Source organism: Hoplias malabaricus, chromosome 9 (assembly GCF_029633855.1).
Source record: "Hoplias malabaricus isolate fHopMal1 chromosome 9, fHopMal1.hap1, whole genome shotgun sequence".
NCBI classification, from domain to species: domain Eukaryota; kingdom Metazoa; phylum Chordata; class Actinopteri; order Characiformes; family Erythrinidae; genus Hoplias; species Hoplias malabaricus.
Window position 1 is genome coordinate 22,900,403 of NC_089808.1, and position 19,208 is coordinate 22,919,610.

General features: G+C 40.0%; 1 protein-coding gene across 5 annotated transcripts; it reads right to left on the bottom strand.

The window, feature by feature from the left end:
* Positions 1-3,247: 3,247 nt before the first annotated feature.
* tbl1xr1b (TBL1X/Y related 1b) lies at positions 3,248-18,723 on the bottom strand. Of its 5 annotated transcripts, none has more exons than XM_066681461.1 (17): positions 18,522-18,723; positions 17,110-17,160; positions 16,210-16,276; positions 12,948-13,048; positions 11,794-11,939; positions 11,231-11,441; positions 10,768-10,900; positions 9,515-9,656; positions 9,114-9,177; positions 8,918-9,015; positions 8,766-8,826; positions 8,167-8,288; positions 7,982-8,056; positions 7,745-7,872; positions 7,485-7,650; positions 6,873-6,974; positions 3,248-6,444 (listed from the first exon to the last, which is right to left on the bottom strand). In XM_066681461.1, the coding sequence occupies exons 4-17, from the start codon at positions 13,003-13,005 to the stop codon at positions 6,418-6,420; spliced, it is 1,533 nt and encodes a 510-aa protein (XP_066537558.1). In that variant the 5' UTR covers positions 13,006-13,048; positions 16,210-16,276; positions 17,110-17,160; positions 18,522-18,723; the 3' UTR covers positions 3,248-6,417. The 5 variants fall into 5 exon arrangements, with proteins under 5 accessions (XP_066537558.1, XP_066537560.1, XP_066537559.1 ...); XM_066681463.1 differs by lacking the exon at positions 18,522-18,723 and adding an exon at positions 17,758-17,813; XM_066681462.1 differs by lacking the exon at positions 17,110-17,160.
* Positions 18,724-19,208: the final 485 nt, after the last annotated feature.

Sequence of the window (19,208 nt, forward strand, 5' to 3'; positions counted from 1 at the left end):
GCATACCACTGTTTTTGCAGGAGTGTTTACACCCATCATCACTGCTCAGTTCATTCATTCATTCATTCATTATCTGAAACAACTTGATCATGTTCAGGGCAATGGTGGGGGGCCAGAATCTCCCCAGATTACACACGTTCATCCAGTCACTCACACACTCACCCGGACACACCTGTGGACCAGTTTCACACAGCCAATCCACCTACCAACGTGTTTTTGAGCTGTGGGAGGAATCCAAGTCACCCAGAGGAAACCCCCGCACTCACACAGAGAACACACTACACTCTTCACAGAAAGTGACTTATGTGAGCTTTGAATACACTACCTACAGCTTTGTGAAAGTGAGACTATCTTTAGCACAGTGCCGCCTCGGCTCAGTTCAGTGGTGAAACAGTTTCCAAAGTATCTAGGTCTAAATTGTCTCTCAGATGATGTGTAGAACCACCTGGGAAAACTGTGGTCAAAAGCCAGTCACTGATGTAGGGCTGGGGCAGCAGTGGGAATCACAGTTTATGAGCCATAAATAAATAGACTAATGTTTGTGCTTATTATTTAAAGAATGTATCCAATATGCAGAGTCCCACATCTATGTTGTCTATGTTTTTATTTATATATTTATTATTATAAATATGAAGAAAGTCCCAGTAGACACAACACATCTAAATAAAAAGAGTAGCTCAGTGGTTAGGGTGCAAACCGTGTTTATTAAAGCTTTAAGACATTTGAATTTGGATCAGCGTTTAATTTGAAACATCCCGTTCTAGAGAAACTACGTCTGTTGAATACCACACATTCAGAAACAGTGGGTAACCAGTAAACATACAACCACTAAAGCTGGGTATTAATAGACCCGTGCCTCGGTTTCAAGTGAAACTGCTGCCTTTTGTGCAAGAGACAAAAGATAACAATGTGCGTGAAACCACAGGCAGTTCGACACCGCATCGTGTCACTGGGATTCAAGGCACAACCAAAGAAGCACAAAGTTCTTAATATCACTCGAAAAAATAATCAGAATGGACTAGGGGTCTATGCTCAACCTCATCTCCCCTCCTGATTTCACTCCCCAAGGACACTCGATACCAGGGAAGGTGAAATCAGGACGGGAGGTGAGATTAGGCACCACACAGGAGCTCATGTCTGGAGAGTTGCTCATTGGCTGTAACTGATGCTGATTCTCCTTTAAACACATGATTGGCTGTAAAAATGTGCTGGTTTAGTAATTGTTTAAAATAAAAAAAATACCCAAAACATTCTAGCCAGAATTACAAACTCACCACCCATTCCACCTTAAATGGCGCTATTACTCGAGTGCTCCCCACATTTAATCAAGAGTAAAGATCTGAGACTCTTTCTACCTTAAACAGTGTTCGATAACATTCTGCTACCAACATTACAGTTAAATTCCTACGATGGAGTTTTAGGCCCATGGCAAAAAAAGAAAGAAAGAAAGAAAAAAAAGGATTCTGAGAATAAAATCGGAATGATTTTAAGATTAAAATCTGAAAAATTCTGAGAAAAATGTCTGTATAATTCCAAGAATAAAGTCAGAATTCTGAGAACAATGTCGGAATCATTCTGAGAATAAAGTTGGAAAACATCTGAGAATAAAATCTGAATATTATGTTTGGATTTGAATTATTATTTATTATAATATGTAGACAGACAGACTCGCAGTCTGTGTCTCATAGAGTGAGTTGTGAAAGAAGCAGTCAATGAACAGAATTATTTATTAAACACATTCACATGACATGACAACTAACCCCGTCAGTGCAATCACTGATTGCAATGCATAGGGCTTTAGTCTATGGTACGAGTCTATAAACCATTGTCCTGTCATTGTCATTAACGAATGAAATTTATTTAATACAATCAGTACCATATAAGAGGCTCTCTCTGTTTTCTTGTTGCAGTTATAAACTAAACAATTACCCACCTTGTTTCTACACTCACTGTCCATTTTATCAGCTCCACTGACCATAATGGAGCATTTTGTAGTACTACAATTAGACTGTAGTCCGCCAGTACGTTCTTCAATTGTCAGGACCCCCACAGAGCGAGGCTCTAATCAACACAGAGTGCCTTGGTCGTCCTCTAGTCCTCCTTCTGTGGAGTATTCTTAGTCCGGCAGTGACACTGAGGGCTTTAAAAACTCCAGCAGCTACTGCTGTCTCTGATCCACAAACTGTGCAGAAACAGATGTGCCTTTGACTTTACATCTGCAAGGTGGACCAAGGAGGTAGGAGTGTCTAACAGGGTGGACAGCGTTGAAAACTGTAATTGTAGACCTATTCCTGTGTGGTCAGTGGAGTTGAATGAGTGTTGATACAGTGTAGGCGTTCATAATCCAGTGCTCGTTCGGTTGTTCAACAGCTCCTGTGCAGATTTGCATTTATAAGACATTCCTCACAGGCACAAGGCATTTCCTGCATGAGCCCGTGGTCAAGGCTTTGACCTGTCTACTGTGGCATATCTCTTCAAGACGTTCTTCATTTTCCTATTGCTTTGCATGCATTTGATTATCTGGACAGGGAAAAGCCCAGTAGATATCTATTCTACATGGGTAAATGCTTGTGGATGCCTGCTCATCCGTTGCTTCTGAAATGAGGGGCTGCTGTAACAGCTTCTTCTCTTCTGGGAAGAGTTTGGATGTGATATTTCATTGGATGATTCCAGAACACGAGTGAGGTCATGTACCGGTGTTGAATATCACTCCAGAGGACCCAGTTATTTGAAAAACCCCAGCATTTGGCATTGGGAATTGTGACCTCAGACTCATACAGCTGCTGCAGAGCATCTCATTCTACAAGTTCATGGTTTACTCCCAAGATGAATAAAACTGTTAAATCATTGTGATGCTTGACTGACCTGCAATAAAGAGAACAGAGCGTCGGTTGTCACTACATCGGGCTCAGCACTGCAGAAATGGCACTATGTAACTTTAGGAGGGCAGTAGGAAACTACCTCGCACTCCCACCCTGTTGATTGCAGGACAATGCTGTAAAAATAATGTACTATCTGCAACACAGACAGGCACCCGGAGCGGGACTCGATCCCACAACCTCCAAGACCCTGGAGCTGTGTGACTGTGACACTACCTGCTGCCACCGCGCCGCCCAGGCCATGAACAAAAATGTTACCTAGTGTTGCTTTAAAGTGCCTGGAATTCTTAATAAAAATAATTAAAAAATTTTCCCCCCAATGTTCTGAACAAACAACTGTGAGAAAGAACCAACAAACTTTGCTCTTATCAAAATATAGTTTATTCTGGACTTTTTTTTTTCCATTTGATTTGACTCAAATCACAAAGGTCAAATCAACATTGCAGAGAAAATTTTCCGCAACAAACTGTGAGCAAGAGAAAGAAAATTGGGGAGGAAAAAAAAAATAAATAAAAATAATGGTGGGAAAGGGAGGAAAAATAAGAGCAAAAACAAATAAAAAGAATCACTGAACAGATATTTACATGGTCCACATGTTAAGATATGTCCATGTACGTCTTTAGCTTTTCTCTTCTTCGCCTTCTTCACGTAGACGACTACAAATAAAGCAGAATTACAAAAAGACTTCAAAAAGAGTACAAAACCTCCAGGGGCGGTGGACGCTGCGAGGAGAGAGCCAGGCAGAAAAGAAACCAGCGCTTTTTCTTTGTTTTCCCAAGTGCACCATAAAGAGCACGTCTTTTTAAAATCACCCAAAAAAAAAAAAAAAAAAAAAAAAAAAAAAAAAAAAAAAAAAAAAAAACACGTTATAAAATACCATTCCACTGTCATAGACAATGTAATAAATAGTGTCTTTATGGTACAATCTATGTAATGATTTTATTTTCTTTTCTTTTTTTTTAAAGCAAGCATCAAAATACTCATCTCTTTACAAAACTGGAGACATTCTGGACAAAGACTTGCAAATTATGATTTTTAGGCTGTGGCATATTTTAAGAAAAAAAAAAAAAAGTTGAATTTTTTTAATATACATGTATATAAAAATTACTTGGATTTCGATATCAAAAAACTAAAATTGCTCGGATATCATCACACTACGACACGCTAACCGTTCTTTTCTGTACAGGTGTTCGAACAAGTGTCCTCTGATAACGTTCAAGTCGACACGAGAGACACCCACAGACCACGACTTCATTCAAACCAAAATCCAGAATTGTTAAGTGCTCAATGGAATTTCTTTGCATTTACTTCTAGCTAAAGTGCAGGAGAGTATCTTGTGTGTCATCCGTCCTTTTGCTTCCGATTGGTTACAACTATGACCGTCTAATGGTATTTTATAAAGGAGCTTGACAGCTTATCACTTTTAAAATGCGCCATTTTCCTGAGGAATACCTGCGCTCATGCCGCTGCTGCTGTTAGAAATCCCTCCTCCAGGTCGGGTCAAGCTTTCACGATGTTCTTGAATGTGCCACGTCTGAACCAACCCCCCCCACCCCCCAAAAAAAAAAAAAAAAAATAAAAACATCCACCAACTCAGTGCACTGACTGACTCCAAACTCTCGGAAGAGCACCCTGTTCTCTTTTCCAACACGACTCTGGACTGACATAGAAAGCAAAGCAAATTCAACGTCGTCGGGAATGCTGTAGACGTTTGGAAAGTGTGGAAATCTTCGCCGAAAATTCTGACTTACTCTAATCCTAACCTTGGATCAGAGCGGCCACACAGAGACCAACACTTGTGACAAGTGGATAAAAGTGACACTTCAGGTGGAGCGTTCACCTTAAACCAAATATAACTGGTCAGCTCTAGTTCTGCACTGGAGACTAATGAAAGCCCAGACCCACTTTAAGGGCTGGATAGGGATTAAAATGGAATTCCACCAACTTTGCACTGAAGCTTTTAGATGTGAACAGTCCTTCAGAGTTTGATTTAAAATGTGCCATTCTAGAAAAACAGAAATCTGCTATTAACCATTTTAAAGCAACAGTAGGTAGTATTTTATAGTTACCCCTGTATTCATTGGCTGCTCTTTAAAGCAACACTATGCAGTATTTTTGCCGTATAAATCACAACTTCAAAATCACTGTGATGCTCCACTGAGCTGTAAGATCAGACACTGTCTGATCTGCCTTTGGTAGGTAACCACACCCATTCCCACCCCCTCGATTTCAGGATAGTGCTCTAGAAGAGAATTACACTCTAACCGTAGCGGGAGCCCAGTATACCAAATCTTACTTAGTGCTGCTTTAAAGCACATATTTATAACAGGAAATAAATGAGAATATCTGATGCCGAAGACATTTTTAAAAGAGTTTTAAGTTAAAGACAGATCTAGGTTTACTTGTGGGTGACAGATGTAGGCTGACAGACCACAGTTCCTAACGCTGGGTATGAATTGACGTGTGCACCTTAATTTCAAGCAATCCTGCAGGTTCTTTTTTTTTTTACAAGAAACACCATGAAATAACGTGTAAGCCACGAGCAGGTCTTCAAAAACCACATCAGCAAGAGATGACTTGGCCCTGCACTTTGCACACTGCAACACTGGTGGAGAATAATTCATTGCAGCTTGTATAGGCTCCAGTGCAAATCTAAACAAGTGCAAGCTTCACACACCTTCACACTTTGGAGATATTATATATAAACACACCAGGGACACCTTAAACTCTCTCACACCGTGCTGCCAAATTGTTTGAAGCGTACTGCACACCGAACACAAAGCTGAAGTGAACCTGCCCTTAATGCTGGCGAAACGTGAACTTGCAACACGCTGATTTCCATAAACTGTGTGGATAAACGTCCTCTCCTCAGTGACTGATGTTCTGCATTCTGTTTATAACAATGAGAGGAAGGTTCTGGGCTAGTTTCCTCCATTCATTTAAAACAGGCAGAAACCCTCAAATCCATTTTAATTTGAGTTGCTTTGCATAGGTCGTGTTAAAATACGTTCAAACAAATATTATGCTTTACCTTTGCTCTAATGGTTTTAATCATATCTAAAGTTAAAAAGAAACTGCAGTGCTGTCTCCCCTAATTAAAAAAAAAGGGGGAAACTGAAATTTTGGCAACTTTTAACTACCTTGTTGCCTCACACTGTTAATCGTCAGTTACTGATGACCACTTTGTTGTGTTCAATGCTTAGTGCTGAAGTGTGCACTACACACACATACAGTGATGACATCTTGTGCCTCTAAGTTTCGGAATGAAGATTTAGGGCGGAAAAATAAAAGAAAAACTAAAACTAGAAATAAAACAACCAAAGTATACGGGTGATGTGTTAGTTGTGTGTCCTGCGTGGGAATATTTAACAGTCCTTTGTCACCCCTTTGTGTGTGTCAAACAGTGTGTCCTCTCTGAGAGGGCTCCTACAGACTGGGGTTCACAGCTCCGATCAGCAGGACCCAGAGCCAGGGACAGTCAGTGAATTTGGCTATGTACACATTCATAGTCGGTCCATGGCTTCCCCTGTTGGCAGCATCATTTTCGCAGGTCTAATACGCAAACCTGAAACAAACGGGGAGGCACTTATTAGACTTCTCTGTTTTAACAGTGCAACAAACAGCTTATGAAACTGCTTTAGAGGCTGGAGTAACAATCGCTCATGTTCACTGTATGCAAGCCAGTGTCTGAAATGTAATTAAGCAATAAAAAGGTGGCCAAAACTGGGGGATGTAAGTGCATTAAAAAAAATTAAATAAAATAATTAAAAATTAATAAATAAAAAATTGACTGAGGAGCAGAAATATACTAGACAATTAGTTGCTTTACACATTAATAAGTCACTCAATAAACCTATACATTCTGGCCACTCAGACTCCTTGTTCTGGAGTGAGATAAAATAAAAGCTTGACTTATCCTGAAGTTGCAGAGACAATCTGAAAACTTAAAGTAAATATCGTAGTCGCAGTCTCTGTAAGAGCATTAACACTCACCGATCCGTCTGACGCGCTCGCTCCCACTTTGTCACCGGTGGAGTTCCAACACACTTCGAAAATGCCCCCCGTCCCTCGGTAGCTGTTCACTAGAGCACCACTCTGTGGTGAAAAAAAGGAACGACAGAACAAGACACTGAATGTCTGGAGTTTGTAGAACTGTTTCTGATCTGACCTTTGGAGTACTAACAGTGCTTGAAATATGTATTTGAAATACACTGAACAAAAATGCATAAGAAAACTGAGAGTGTGTAAAAAAACAGGCAACAGGAGGCTTATTGAATGCCAGTTAATAAATTAATAAAATTGGCCATTAAAATATTTATTTCTTAATTTACTTTTGCATATGATGAATTTAAAAATTCCCTGTAAAAGAATTTTTAAACAATTTAAAATATTTATTGTTACACTTACAGCTCGCCTTTCTAGACACCCAAGGATGCTTTTACATTTTTGGACTGTGGGAGGAAACCCACACAAAATATGGAAACTCCACCTAGATGGGACTTAAAACCCAATATCCTCTGAACGTGCTAACCACCAACCCATAAATTACTACTACTACTAAGACAATGATGAATAGAGCAGCATGCTCATTTTACTAAAAAATACCTGTGTGTTCCAGATGTGGACACATTTGTCAAAGGATCCACTGGCCAGGTGGCGTCCGTCAGGGCTGAAGGCCACGCTGTAGACGGGCTCCTGGTGCCGGGTGAGGGTGTGGATACAGGTGCCGCGCTCAGCATCCCACAGACGCACTGTCGAGTCAAAAGACGCGCTGCGGGAGAGCAGAGGGAAACAGGCCTCATCCCACGGTCTTAACATGCGAGTATTAGAAAAAACGGTTCTGAAACAGGTGGGTGATGGTGTACCTGGCCAGCATTAGATTGGCGTTGGGGTTGTTGGTTCCAGGTCCAGTAGGGCTCCATTTAATGGTGTAAATCTCTTTATTGTGGGCTTGCAAGTCATGAACACATGTGTCCTGCTTCATGCTCCAAAGCTGCAAAATAACAGAAACAAGTGCTCATTAATATAGAGTCTTAAATTCTGACATCTGAATATGTTTTTAAATATTCTTGAAAGCAAACAGAATATCTGTACTGTGTTACCTTTAGCGTCATGTCATCGGAGCAGGAGGCTAGAAGGCTGCCAGTTGGATCCCATTTGATTGCGTTCACTTCATTCTGGGATTGGTCAGAGGAGTAGAAATTGTAAGTAGCAGCTCGCTGGACACAGCTGGTCGATGAGATCTTAAAGCAATAAAAGGTTTGTAAAGGACCTATGTTTTTTTTACCGTGTGGCCCTGGAATGTCTTGACTGGTCGGTCCTGGCCCAGTTTGCACACGTGTATGCACATGTCTGTGCTGCAGGAGGCGAACGTGTTATTGCTCTGCCAGTCCACGTCCAGAGCGGGAGCTTCACAAACACAGACAGTTAAACATATAAAGCAACATACTGAATGTGCTTGAGCAGCAGAGTCTTTTGATGCACTACTGTAGGAGAAGTTGGTATCGTAGGAGAATATAAATTCGTATATAAATATCGTAGGAGAATATAAATTGCAAGTATAATTACTTGTTGATTTTTAACATTTGTTTATTTCAGCTACTGCAGGCATGATTATGAGTATCTCTCTCCCGTGTCAGAAGCTCATGCTGATATAAAACAGGTCCCTATTGAATTGGTGCCCTCTTCTGGTTAAGTCATAAACTCCCTCTAGTCTTGATGTTTCTTTAAAATGTACGCAAATTTTTTTAAAAATATATATATGAACTGCTGAAACTCCAGGTTCATGTCTATCCAGTGGAACTAACAGCTCACACCACAGACAGGAAAAGACAAAGCTAAAACTTGTATAAAGCATTTGGCAAAATTAAAATTCTTGGCACTCACCTGAATGGAATGGAAACTGCTGTTTGGCTTCACCCGTGTGTGCGTCCCAAATGATTGTGGTCTGAGGAACACAGTACAACTTAGTGAACAGCAAAAAACTGTTCATATCTCTTTTTTATCTCATTTTAAAACAAGCTCAACCTAAAACATACCTTATCAACTCCAGCACTGAGGATAAAGTTGCCTTTCTTGTTCCACTTTAGAGCGAATATGGGTCCCTTGTGTTGCCCCAGCGTACTCGCGAGGTTGCCTAAAAGACGATGACGTGAGATGTTTAATATTAAGATGAAGTGAGAAAACAGCAGAGTACAGTGAATAAGCAAAAGCGCTTGGACAAACGAGACGTACCATCTTTAGTCCATATTCTGGCAAAGCCATCATAGGAGCCGGTGGCTAGAAGGGTACCTTCACTCTGTCCAGAAAAGAGAAAAGAGTTTGTGTAAAGGAGAGGGATTAGGGTTGAGCAGTGTGTAAGATACATCAGTCGGAGAAAACCAAGCTCAAGCTTTTGTAATCAACTTACAGAAAACCAGGAGACATTCATAAGAAGAAGAAGACTCTCAAGTGTTTCACTGCATTTGGTGTAAGAGGGGAAATCTGTTTCTAAAACTATGGCTTGAAAGTTTGTGCTCAAATCTAGGACAAGGGAGGAGGGAGAGGAAAAAAAAACCTTCCACCTAAGACAAGAGCAACAGTGAGAGAGAGACAGAAATACTGCCAAAGAGAGCAGCTACGGCTACAGCTCTCACATTCCAGTCCAGTGAGGTGACGTCTTTGTTGCTGGGCACGTCCTGACCTCCCTCTCTGATGCAGTGGCGCAGAACCAGCTGTGTGGATCCGCCTGAGCTGCTCTCACTCAGGTTCCAGATACGTGCCGTCGAGTCTCCGGATCTGGACACACACAGGGAACGAACGCTATGAAACACTGACATTGCTTCAAACTGAGTCTGCATTCAGTAGTTATTGGCTGCTTTTTGTTATATGACCACAAAAGGCTTACAATTATAACAACTGATTAATATAACATTTATTATTATTTTTAATGAAATGCCGGCCAATGTGGAAAAAGTCATTAAGTCATTCTGACATTAAAGACTCTGTACATGATCCTGGAGGAAACGTTGACAGCACGGCAAGTTTCGCGCCCCTGCCTTCTTCAGTGCTCCTTCAGAAGCTCAAATTAGTTTGTTTCTTTCTCGTTTGTTTGTTTTTCAGACCAGAGATCTAGCATATCACGAGGAAACAGCTGGCAAATTTCACACACACAAAAAAAGTGTATTGGATCTAAATCATATACACCAGCTTTAAGCCATGGGCACCAGAATTTAGTCAGCAAATTTTTGACAAACTTATTGGAATCTAAAAAATTATGAATATCCTAAATTAACTCTATATAAATCAATGAAATCAAATCCACAAAACAGATCAGGAACAGAGAGACCAGAGAACAGAAGAGAGTGAGTGGCTAAAATACTAGTGACTTTTATTTTTATGAACACAATGAGCAACACTGAGGTCAAAAAGAAAAATAATTATTGAGGTAATGCACACATTTAAGACAAGCCGATAATCATTGTGAAAGGCCTTGGCTGCGACCCTGACAGGGTGGGGTTTCAAAATGGAGGAAACACTATTAGTAGCTCTGTGTAAGCAAGCCATTTTATATAAAATGGTCTGCACTGATTATATAGTGCACCACAAACACAAAGCGCCCTGGAGTGTGGTCAGTAAGGAGGCTGGATCAGAGGGCATCTCTCTTTTGCTGTGTTTTAATTACTGCTGGTAAGTTAGCAGGTTTGTTAGCCAACAGCACAACTGTTACTGTGTTGCTGATCTTCCTGCCCATCACAAAATGTCAGTGACCCTAAACAGCGTGTACTACAGTTTGTCAGAATGACTCATATATGGTTCTTCACTGCAGGGGCTCAGTAATCCTGATCATTGACTAGCTGGCTTTATCAGATAAGAAAAAGGACAAAGGATACAAGGAGAAATGACTTACCCAGAAGCAAGCAGGTCGCTGACAGGGTTCCAGGCACAGATGAACACCTCAGACTCGTGACCTCGTAGCACCATGGCCTTACTGGCCGGGATCTCCACCGCCCGGTCCACCTCCATCATGTCCGAATGATGGTCTAAGACGAAGAGATGGGGGCTCACACTAAGTATGTTCACTGTCCACACCAAAAACAGCTAGCTGACGAAACTAAGAGCTAACAGCTTTAATAAGGGCCTCTACGTTTTAACATTGTCCCTTCTCAAACACACATGAATGAACAGTTAGGATTCCTCTCCAAGTGTGTTGAGCTGTGTGAGCTGCAGTTGGAATAGATGTGCTACTGCTTTATGATATCAGGTATGTGCTCATTTTCTTTAGTATAATTTTAGAAAACAATTATAATTGTTTGAGAGAAAGACACAGAGTGAGTGTGCAAGAGAGACAAAAAGAGAAATAATGTGCTCACTAGGTAAATTGTGTGCTCCATTCTCCTCTCCATTGGCAGTGTTCTCTCCATTCTTGGCCCCCAATGTGCTGGAGGTGCTGGAGGCTGATGCGGCCTGCTGCTGGGCCAGTTTGTCGCGGTAAACCTGCTGCCGCGTTTGCACCACGTCCGGCATCACGGCGTCGATCAGAGAAAGAGACTCGATCGGCCGTCCGTCAAACAGAGTGCCGTCCTGAGAAGGTGGAAACTGCAGGTTAAATTACAGAAAGACTCCACGACTGCTTGTTCATATATAATTTGGGCAGAGAATCGTTATCAGCAAAGCAGTAACACGACATGGACATGGTAGCGTGAGTGGATAATTGTTGTCTTTGTAAGTCGTTGATGCCTCACATCACATGGTGAGGCATGCAGTTTATTAATTCAGAAATGGTATCGGATCAGTATTGGCCAATATTGAATGTGTATGTATCGTATTGGAATAGAAAAATTGGATTGGTGCATCCCTAATAGAAACAGATTCCAGCAGTTGTGCATGGGTAAAGTGGTTCTGTATAAACAGCGCAGTAACAGTCAGTACTTGCCTCATTTATGCTTACTTCTGCCTCCACATACTGCAGGCCTTTCTGGATGATGGAGATGAGGGCAGCGGGAGGCACCAGGGCTCCGTTTATGTTCGACTGGCTGATGTGGCTCTCTATGCCAAATGTGAAGGCGGAGTGGGAGAAGCCTGTGGTATAAAAGGCATGTGGATGATGAAGAAGCTCTTGCAGGTTACAGGTTTTTACAGACTGTTTACAGCCTCTTTTCCACAATGACCCATATCTAATGAAACTGCCAATGAGAGACATATATAGAAAAGCCTTTACTAATACTAATTAAATGGTGAAGGCCACACACACACACACACACAGACAAAGAATTTCAGCTAGATCAGTTACAGATACACCATTTCCTCTTTCCCAATAGTGTCTCCACCCTTGGCTGTTTCAAATATGGGGAAAGGACCTCTCCCCAGGCTGCAGCCATTTAAGAGCTTTCCAGATGAGATACTGGCAGGTTCAAGTTCAGTAAGCAGAAGTCACGAGCCTGTGTGCTTAATTGCTCTAGTTTAATTTGATGAAACTATAAGCCAGTTTATTTCATCTTAGCTTCACCCCATGCTGCAAGCTCAGGGATATTTAATTGCCTACCCACTCCCTGGGTAATAAAGCCACTGTTGTGCTAGATGTGTAAAGCTTGTCTTGCGAAATAAACAAGACAGAGGCTGAACTATTAAACAGCAGCACGACACACACACACACACACACACACACACACACACACACAGAGCAAATACCAGGTGTCTTGACACTGTAGACACCCTTTAATCAGTATACTAAAAGCTATTCAAGATGTACTCACTGTAGGTACAGATTTATTTGTGTGTAAACATTCAATGCTCTAGAGCCACTGCACATTTAAGGGCTCAAAAAATTTTAAACCCCAACTGTCTTCTGAGCTGGAAAGCATTGGAGTGGTGTTTGTGATCAAGAATTAAGCATCAGAACCGGACCTTCCTCATGTTCTCATGGCTGAAAGCCAACAAATCCTTAGAGAAAACATTCCAAAATCTAGAATAAAGCTTTCCCACAAGAACAGGTGTTTCAACAAACGGCTACAGCAGACAAATGACACACTGATGCCCTTCATTTCTGCAGGAATGTTGGATAAGCAGGATATGGGACAAGTTTCTCACCTGACTCCTGCAGGTATCTGTACACCAGGAAGTTGACTTCATCACTGCTTATGCTCATTTTGGATCCTGGTTAACCCAAGACGTCAGGGCAAGAGGGGAGCCTGGGGGAAAAATTGGAGGGTGGGGTACACAACAAGAACCAAAACAACAACAAAAAAACACAGGTTAGATCCCAGCTTTCACATCAAGTATCACTACACACTGAAGGTAGGTAACTATTAATCAGGACGAGGCCCTTTGTACTGATGTTACCAAACAACGCAAATATGCAATAACAGGGCATTCGACGGCTGTTATAAAGTATTACCCACATCACGTAACTATTGTGAAGTCAAGGGACAGTTTGAAGGTGTGGAGATCACTAATAGAGTAATATAAACTTAGAACAGTATCATTAGGTGTATTAATAGACTATGTTCACTAGGGCTGGGTGATATGGCCCTAAAATAATATCACAATATTTAAGGATATTTTGGCAAAAATTATATTGTTGGCGATATGAAAAAACTGAAAATAATTGCATTATTTCATGAACACACTATTATAACAAAATAAATGTTATATTAATATTAATTACATTAAATTAATAATATATTTGATTTCTTATATAGATTATATTACAAATTTAGTACAAATATAACAATTTTAAACATTCAGAAGAAATGACCAATAAATATGTAAACATTTGTATATTTTGTAAACAACTATAACTTACCTAGATTCTGACATGGTAAAAAAATATTTATTGATATTTTATATATTTATATGTATGCCATATTACATGTAACCGCAATACTTCATTATGTAAACAAGTCAGAATATCATGATATTGATTTGTTTTTTATCATTTAAAAAAAGGGTGATATTATTGCACACGATACGATAATGGCACAGCCCTAATGTTCACGATCACCAACAACAAAATCACCATCTCTAAAACATCTAAACCAAAACGCTCACGTATTTTGGATGCAAATTGATGTGTATGGTTTGCAGCAGTTTTTCGTTGATGATGCAGCACCCAAGAATGTCTCTTGCGCACCACTTTTAAACTACTTCATATTTAGGTTGTTTTGTGTTGAATAAAATGAAAATTATGATTTTTAATTACAATTAACTAAAGAACACTTAATAATAATAATAATAATAATAAATAAATAAATAAAACAAACAAAATCCTATCATGTACTGTACTGGTTTTTGCTGCCCAGGACACGCAAAGTTGCATGTACTGTAAATTTCATAAGTCGCTACTTGGCTGATCATATCTGTGCAACATGCTTAGTGCAGCAACCCACACACGAGGTGAGAAACAGAGGGCTAAGAAAGTGAAAACAGAGCTGTTAACCAAAAACGAACAATGTCACACATGTTTGTTCCTCCTAAAGAAAGATCAAAACCAATCTCTCGAGTCTTCTGAGTGCGTGGCATTTACTAACAACAATGGGAAGCGTCCCTATGAGACAAAACATTATTAAACATGTGCCTTGTTTGATCAGAAGCTTGGTCCCTAACAACTTATGATGTTATAACTACTATGCTACTTCACTATACAGTTAACGGCACTGAATCATAACGCACGTTAGATTTTATAAGGCGAACATTTACCTGAGGAAGCTGAACCTAATTGGATTTTAAACAAATATCCCTGCTATAGTGTCTCCACTCTGTATAAGACACAGTACGAATCCGAAAGATCTGTTTTATGCCATGTTTTCTGACTTAGGCAGAACACCAAAATGAATAGATGGTCTTGTTTCAGTGTGTGGGTTTGTAGGCTCCACATCCCCAAATTGAAATGACTGAAAATTATTTTTACATATGGCCCTTTTAAGCGAAAGTCGGATAATCAAACTTATTCATATACTTCTTATTTCATACTAATAATGTGGTCTCTTTAGAGGACTCCAGTTCTCTGTTGTGCTCAAGCAAAGCATGTTACAGAACAAAGAGCAAAGAGAATAATAGAGTGGCTCTAGTTCTTTTCTTTCTCTCTGCCCCTGGCTCAAGGCTAATTTCCACTCGTTCACTTGCAAGCAGAATTAATTACAGCTCCTTGGTAGAGGCTGTTTATAGTAAGCACATTGTGTAGCAGCACTTTAAAGTGAAACCTTATGACTCTGTTTAAAATAAATTAAATAATTAATAAATGAATGAACATATGGATGGAGTGTATGTGAACTAACAACTACTAAAAAGAACCCAAAATGCCAAATATGGAAATAAGTAAAAGTGCAAAAATTTTGCCAGCTCCCAAAAAGTGTCTGGTGCAAAAGTGGAATACTGGTAGAGTGTTCACATGTCAAAATAGACTGAAATGAATAATCAGGTTTAATGGTCTGCACCAAAAAAGTAATCTAGTAGATGCAAGAAAAATCCAGCAAAATAAAACTATACACATAACGTAAACTGTCAAGTTGGACGCTATTATAGAAAAATGATCCACTCATTTACAACTTGAGATTAACTGCATTAACCCATTTAAGCTCAAACTCAGGCGATGATCCTGCAAATCTGCTTAAAGCATCGTCAAGCTCAAGTCCATCAAGGTTTTATGATATGTCAACGAGCTGCAGACAGTCCTACTCTCCAGACAGCTTACTTGAAACCCGGTTTTAAAGTGTTGTTATTGAACATTTGGCGTACAGTAAGAAAGTGCAAGTCCTAAAGTCTGCTAGAGGGGTATAAGCCTTGAGCAGTAATTTATTTGAGCAGTGGAACTGGATTCTCTGGAGAGATAAGACCCTATCCAATACTTCTAAGATGAGGAGGAGTTGGGTTGAAGGGTTGCTGACCAGATAAACATGACAACTTCACTAAATTATTTTGACTGTTGTTTAAACGAATCTACAAGAGCAGGATAGAACATAAAAACTAGAGCTTGATGCTTATATCAATACAGTTCTTCTTATGAGCCATCGCTGCTACTATCTGCACCTTGCCTGGTGTACAGCAGTGAGAGGGAGTGAACTTGTGAACCACAAACAACCTCTGACTGACCCCATTTCTGAAGATTCGCTCCCCTCGATACCTGACTGTGAAATTCCTCATCCCTCAAGCAGACGTTAGATGGATGCAGTAGGTTTTCTAGCTTTCTATGAGCTTCTTTGTTGCATAAAACATAAAAGCTCCAGTATGAAAGACACAGATGTTCACCGATCACTGGTGGAGCTCATCAAAACAGCCTAATCACCTGCATTATATATATATATATATACACACACTATATACCTACAGAGAAAAACATGTAGCTGCTACTTACCATGGGATCAAGTGGATTACTTGCTCATGCTCTTGATATCCATGGGAGCAGAAGAGAATTCTTCAGCCTGTGTGCGAGAAAACAAACAAACAAACAAAAAAAAAACACCAGATCTATGATCACAGGGTTAATGCTCATATTCGCTGATATACATGGGACAAAATAAATACATAAATAAATATAAATTTTTTAAAAATCCCACAAAATTGTACAATTCCAGAAATACATCAGATTTAATTTGATTATCTGATCCAGCATAACATCTCATCTACACAGTCTCTGGCTTTTAAGTCGTACATCAGCGCTGTAATAAAACCATGCAGCTGAATGGGAAGCTCATGACAGAGTGTCAGCGAGGGAAACTGGGTCAGCAAAACAACTGCTCCTCTACAACTCTGATCAAATTACAGATTATAAACCGCAAATTAGAAACCACATCCTTCATTCACCCTGCGCTTCCAAGTCACTGAGGGCTGTCTAGTCCTCTGGGACACTTCCAGACAGTTTCTGCATCCTGTTTAATGTGGTTAGGCTGAATAACAAGAAACACAGCCAAAGATACCCGCCATCTAGCATCAATTGCTTACTGCGAATATCAGCTTAATTTTTCCTATGCTCTGTTAGCAAAGGAAAAATCCTGCATTCAGTCCATGTGACTAACGTGGAGAGCAATAAGCTCATAGCAATTTTATTCCCCAATAGCTACATTTACAGAGACTAGACCAAACGCTGCTAAAATTAACGTCAAAATATAGAAGCTATGGCTGGATGCCTGCTGATCTGTTGGTTTGTGTGTGTGTGGGCTTGCTCACTCCCACAGATAGGTTACTCAAGTCCCCCCCAGAGGAATAATAAAGTAACTTCTTGAGGTGATGTGCGTTCCTAAAAAAAAAAACTCACCAAGACAGAACTGTTCACAGTGGTAGCGACAGGAACCAGAAGTCACAGTATCTACAACACAAATTTAAACATAATATCTATATTTATGACTCAAAAAAATCAACCAGGGGACCCATAAATAAACTTAAAAAATTAAACTTTTTTGGGAACTAGTACACTTCATAAAACCCTGTGTGTAATCTTCTGCCATTAAGCAAAAATATTTTCCTGAATATTTACAGGATGTGTCTTAATTTTTAAATGCCATCCAGTGTAAATCAAGCTTTACCCTTCTAAATCAGTCATTTTGAAGTGAGCTGATTTTAATAACAAATGTTTTAATTTTGTTGTATTTTTAATAATGAGTGGAATATCTCTGAAATTCCCTGTGTACAAAGTTGCATACTACATTTATTAGCTTGCCTTCTTTACATTTTAGGTAGACGCTTGGTTACCATCACCACCACTGAATTCAATTCTTACTGATATTGTGTGCGAATTTTAAAAATTGGTGAGGTTCCCCTTTAAGTGCACAGTTATGAATGCTACACTACACAGAAACAGATGGTCTAATTGAGATGCAAACTTTGCTATAAACATAGAAATATAACACTAACATTAACACAGAAACACACACACAAACATCACGTCCCATCCCCCCACACGCACATGCTAGTCGGCTAATGGCTGTCCTTTAAGCTAAGCTAACCCCATAGCTTGGCTAAGCCAGGTTTTTCATTTCCCTAACTTTCAAATCCACCTTAAGAACTGCAGCGGTTCTACGTTACTGTGGCGCCGAAAAACAAGCTACTATCTAGCGTTGAATGGCAGCCAACTTTTACTTAAGGTGGACTGGCCACTCCAACAAGGCTCTGGTCAAACTTCATGTAAGATGTACCGGGAAACTCGGAGGAAGACGATCACCACTACGTTAACTGTTGCACCTCTTAAGGTGGAGCAGGAAAATCGGAATACGCGGCAAGAGAACAATGTTAGCCTGTTTTTATTTAATGTGGATTGGGATATTTGAAACAAAGCAAATAACATTAGCTGATGTCTACCAACTTTTATTCTAAGTGGAATGGAAAAGTTAAACAAACTCATGGCGAATTAGTGTCATTACCGTTCTCCAACTTCCATTTAAGGTGGACTGGAAAACTTCGAATGACCAGCAGGCGCACAAGTAACGCTAGCTAACATTAATTTAAGGTGGAGCGGGTAATTCTAGAAACGAGTTTGTGGATGAGGGACTAAGTTGTTTATTTTAAGAAATAACGCATTTCAGAAACATCAAACCGACTTAAGAACGTAAAACAAACCTCCAGACTCGAACTTTCCCCGCGTGAGTTGAAACTGGGTCATGGTTAAGCTAACGCTAAGCTACAATTAGCTTGAGAGTGTTTACAGGCCCCAGAGCTGTTAAAAGCGCTTACATTTAAAATCCAGACTTTGCTGCTCCGTCGGTTCGACCTTTATAAAAACAAAAACTCTTTCCCTCCGCACAGGAACCGTTATTGGCGAATATCACCTGGTTTCTGTGCAGATATTGATGCCGAAAGTTGAACATCCAGAGCTCGCCGTGAGCGCCGCAGAAGGAGAGAAAAACGGCCTCAGGACCTCAGGACCTGCAGGGCGCAAAGGAGCGGGGCGCGATCCAAACCACAACGCTACCGCACTACGGAGTGTGTATAGACAAGAGGGGCATTGAGTTAGCGGTGCATTAATTTAAGTGTAGTGTGTAGTGTCTGAGTATCAGATTTGGAACGTGTCCACACGTTCCTCGCCTGGGCACAAAATAGAGCCAATATCTTTAATGCATACACATAAACCACTAAAATAAACATATAAAATAAATATAAATATGCAAATATATTTAGTCAATATATAATTATTGTATCAAATAATATACAAAAAAATAAAAATAAGAAAAAGATAGGACATCATGATATGTTCCTTAGGTTTGTGACGTCAGAAACACTGACAGTCTGAGTTCCTGTTTTTGGAATTTCAGAGTTTCAGACTAGAAATGCTCAGCCATGGCCCTGACTCCTTTTTTAACTTATGATACATATGGTAGTGTACGAACAGCACCACACAAACATGCTAACAATAAACACTGG